At 40.3% G+C, this 3,930-nt stretch overlaps 1 protein-coding gene across 1 annotated transcript in view; it reads right to left on the bottom strand.

Moving 5' to 3' along the window:
• Positions 1-800: 800 nt before the first annotated feature.
• Positions 801-3,930, bottom strand: part of LOC138031728 (uncharacterized) — a 4,227-nt gene continuing 1,097 nt past the window's right edge. The window contains exons 3-7 of the mRNA XM_068879357.1: positions 3,129-3,256; positions 2,788-3,003; positions 2,375-2,554; positions 1,874-2,002; positions 801-1,334 (exon numbers count right to left, since the gene is read on the bottom strand). Of these exons, the coding sequence (XP_068735458.1) occupies positions 801-1,334; positions 1,874-2,002; positions 2,375-2,554; positions 2,788-3,003; positions 3,129-3,256 (1,187 nt within the window). The remainder of the gene's footprint in view (positions 1,335-1,873; positions 2,003-2,374; positions 2,555-2,787; positions 3,004-3,128; positions 3,257-3,930) is intronic.

Below are 3,930 nucleotides of genomic sequence, written 5' to 3'. Positions count from 1 at the left end.
TTGCATTTACATTTAAGTTAACGTTCGAAAAAGGTTCCGGCGGAGCCCTCATAAGAGACCACCCCGGGAATACGAGAGCTTTCAGGAAAAGTCTCTAGGATTTTAAAATTATTATTGATGGTAGAAGTGAGAACGCATGTTTTATGAGTCAAATGAGTCAATGAGACTCACAGTCAATATAGCAGTAATTTGTTGATTAAACCTAAGCCCTCGTTTCAGTGATTAGGCCTAAGCACTCTCTGAAATTTTAGCTTTCATTTTATGGTTTAATTAACTGCACTAACTTGTTGACTCATTGACTCATAAAGACTTGACACTCGAAAAGATAACGTTCGGGAATGCACCTATTAAAAAGTGGAACCTTCTCTCTTCGTTTACGAGAATGGTCGTGTATGAAAGATTTCAATTAGAATTGAAGTGACATTTTGAACGTGTAGCCGCGGCTTAAAACTTTTACACGCTATTTATTTATTACCCTCCTACAATATCTCAATTTCTTGACTTAATTTGTTGAATGTTTCTTTTTTCTTTGCGTGATACTTGCGTGACTTGAAAACCAAGAATAGTGGGCATGTAATCAAATCCAAAATGGCGTCTGTCAACAACGACAATTCGAATGTATTTCTTGACAAATAAACGCTTTATTGATGGCTTTACCTAATTTCCACGCGTGATAACACATTTTACGAGACTCTTGAACATTTGTTCAATAAGAAAGCTTATAATATTTGTAAAAAGGCTAAATGAACAGTTGACTATAAAAATAACATTTTCCAGACTAAAGATATAAACGAAATTGACTACAAGGTACGTGCAGATGGAGAGGCTGCTAACAACGTTTTTCGCGCAGTGCAGCACTTAGAATTGATTTTGCCTTTTACGAACCTCCAGGCTTTCTCTTTCTCCTCGTTCGTGCTCACAGGAAATTTACTGAACGCTAAAACTTTGAGGGAGTTTAATTTAGCAGAGTCGAGACGCTTTTTGTCGTAACTGCCATCAGTGTTGCTTTCCGCCAGTTCTTCTTTCGTAAAAAAATGTGGCAACAGCTTTAAGGCACACAAGTGCCTTTCGGTCTCTGACTTTAATAGGGCCTGCCTTATGGTTTTCATCCTTGTTGGTGTAACACAAGTGCTTATTATTTCTTCACCGACTTCTTGGGGAAGGCTTCCTTGTTTGGCACCAGAATTATCCTTATCAGTAGTAGGCTGATACTCCTCACGTAGTTCGTTCAAGGTGAGATGATCTATGGTGGTTAGTTCTGCACTCTCGGCTGCTGGTGGGTCTGTCGTGTCTGCGATTTCATCATCCCATTCACGAATGACTGTGGATTCGAGCTGGTGAAAATATCAACAAACAGAGAAAATTAATTGAAAAAACTAGCAATGGCGACTGTGTCTGTGTCAAATACTGCCGCGAAAATTGTTGAAGAGTGCAACTGGAAGTCTACGTTAATACCTTGGGGTAGGGAATGGTCGTGGCTGAGTTTTGTTGCAAATCAATCACATTTCATTGACAAGTGTTGACAGTTACCGACATGATTCCCATTGTTTAGCTTTACCCAATTTCCACAGGTGATCAACAAGAAAGCTTAATATTAGTAAAAAGGCTAAGTGAACAGTTGACTATAAAAATATATAAAATTTTCCAGACTAAAGATATAAACGAAATACAATGTATGCTGTTAACAATGTTTTTCGTGCAGTGCGGCACTTTGAATTGATTTTGCCTTCATAAAAAATTAATTGAAAAAACTAGCAATGGCGACTGTCTGTGTCTGTGCCAAATACTGCCGCGAAAATTGCTTACCAGTCGAGATATTTTCGTTCTCAAAGATGCGTTCGAGCACAAGAAAACATTATTTTTGAGTTCTTACCGGGTTACACTGGCTGAAAACAATTTGCCCTTCCAGTACATTAAGACGCCTTTCAAGGTCTGAAGCACTCGAATTTCTCGCGATGCCCTCCTCAATTCTTGAGACAGAGGTCTGTAGCTTCTCCAGAAGCTGCAACAATAAAGCAATAGTAGGTCAGAGGAAAATAGAGTTCATCAGAGTACGTTTGGGTTCTCGTCTTTTTATTGGGTCGGCAGCTAGATCTCTTTTTTTCCGTTCCACTCAAGGGCGTAGCACGGCCGACATTTACATTCTTGAGAATGGAGGGGGGGGGGAAAAACTAAGGCTTATTCCGTGAGTGAAATGCCAGCGGATCAATTATTCCGTTTCGTGAGCAAAATAAGGCGATATGACTTTTTGTTAGTTTGAGGATTTAGTGCGTAAGTTGTTACTGACATACCCAAGTCCAAAAAGAAAAAAAAAAGGCCAACAAACAAAAACCCCGCTAAAGCTAAAGCAAAATAAGACCTTAGGATACATTACCTTGTCAAATTTTTCTTGCATTTCCACCTGCTTGTCTAGGATCTGAACGTTGAGTGCCTCGATCCTTTCCAACCTGCTTCTCAGGTCATGGCACTCTTCTGATTTGGCTGCCAGCTCCTGGTGCAGAAGATTGACAAGGTCCTCTTGGTGGCGGGTACAGTCACCGCTAACTTCAACAGACTAAAAGAAAGAAAAATCAAATAATTATAAAATGATCGAAAGACTTCACATGCTTTCATTGAGGAGCTTTCAATCGTTTCCATGTGCTAAATACAACGGTTATTTATCACAAACTAAGAAAATTCCGGACTTTGCTTTCTAACGAATGGGCTATGTATTGATTGAGAGAATGTAAATTTCGCGATGTGCGATCATGATGTCACTTGTTATCTCCAATATATAATAGTACTAACCGTTTTGGCAGGCGCCACTTCCGATATTGGAGGGTCAATAGGCAGCGCAATGTTTTCCTTCCTTGTGGCCTTATCTGACTTCCCGTTTGGGCTCAATGACTCTAAGTCCAGTACTTTGGTTCTCTTTGCTTCACGATTCAATTTCCATTCGAGCTCCCGCTTCTTCTGTTCGGTTAGAAAGTCCTCGTAAGGATTGGTACTGTTTACTTCGATAGGCTGAAAACAGGAAATTTGAAACAGTTAGACCGTCCTCTATTTTACGTTGTATTGGAACATTTTGGCGCTGAGGAAATTCATGGGTAAACTGAACTCGCACAAATGCAAACACAAGCTATACCAACCTTTTTGGAGCGCGCCACTTTCTTTTTCGGAGTTTCGATAAGTTTTGTGGCCTCCTTCTGCTCAGCTACAGCAGGTAGGTTTTTCTTCGACCATTCCAAGTCTTTCGCGCTGAGAACCTTCACGTCATCTGCAAAGACAACGTTCATGATGAGATAATAGTTTGGTTCGTTCAAGTAAACAAGCATCAATTTAGTTTCACTTCGGAGTGTTTAAGACGAGTTGACCAATAGTCAGTTGCGCTAGTATGGAAGATTTTTGCACGGATGTTACAGAGCAATCGCACTGTGCTTTTAAACACAAGCTGAATCCAGTAATATGTTGATCATACAACAGTAATAAAATTTATAAATTGCGGATTGCACGTTTGCACACGGTTCTCAAAAATGAAGTTGACTTCCGTTCAAGTTATGCGCGCACTCGGATAGAAAACGAATATTTAGAAATTGTCATAAACCAATTGGCACAATAACTGGTCACTGGCAGTGGTTGTTTACTCGATCTGTTCAGACAAAACGTGATTAGGAACGTGGTTTCGGGCGAATGAGAAAAATTATTCTGCTCTGACAGCGGTAAAGCGCGGCCGGCGAAGCGGTGCAATTGACTTTTGTGTGAACCCAAGAATGGCCGTTTTTATACTAGAGACGCATCATTCGTCTGGGACAAACTTGGCCGGCTGGCTGCTGCAAGAATTTCGATTCTTCCTCAAAAATAGCATTAAATTTGGAACGTGGAGTTTGGCATTTCTTGGTTATAGTTTCAAAAAAGAGTTGTTACTCACCCGGTGAAGCGGTGCAATTGACT

The sequence above is a fragment of the Montipora capricornis genome, chromosome 14, assembly GCF_036669925.1.
Source record: "Montipora capricornis isolate CH-2021 chromosome 14, ASM3666992v2, whole genome shotgun sequence".
NCBI lineage: Eukaryota > Metazoa > Cnidaria > Anthozoa > Scleractinia > Acroporidae > Montipora > Montipora capricornis.
This window is presented reverse-complemented; position numbering and strand designations above follow the sequence as displayed.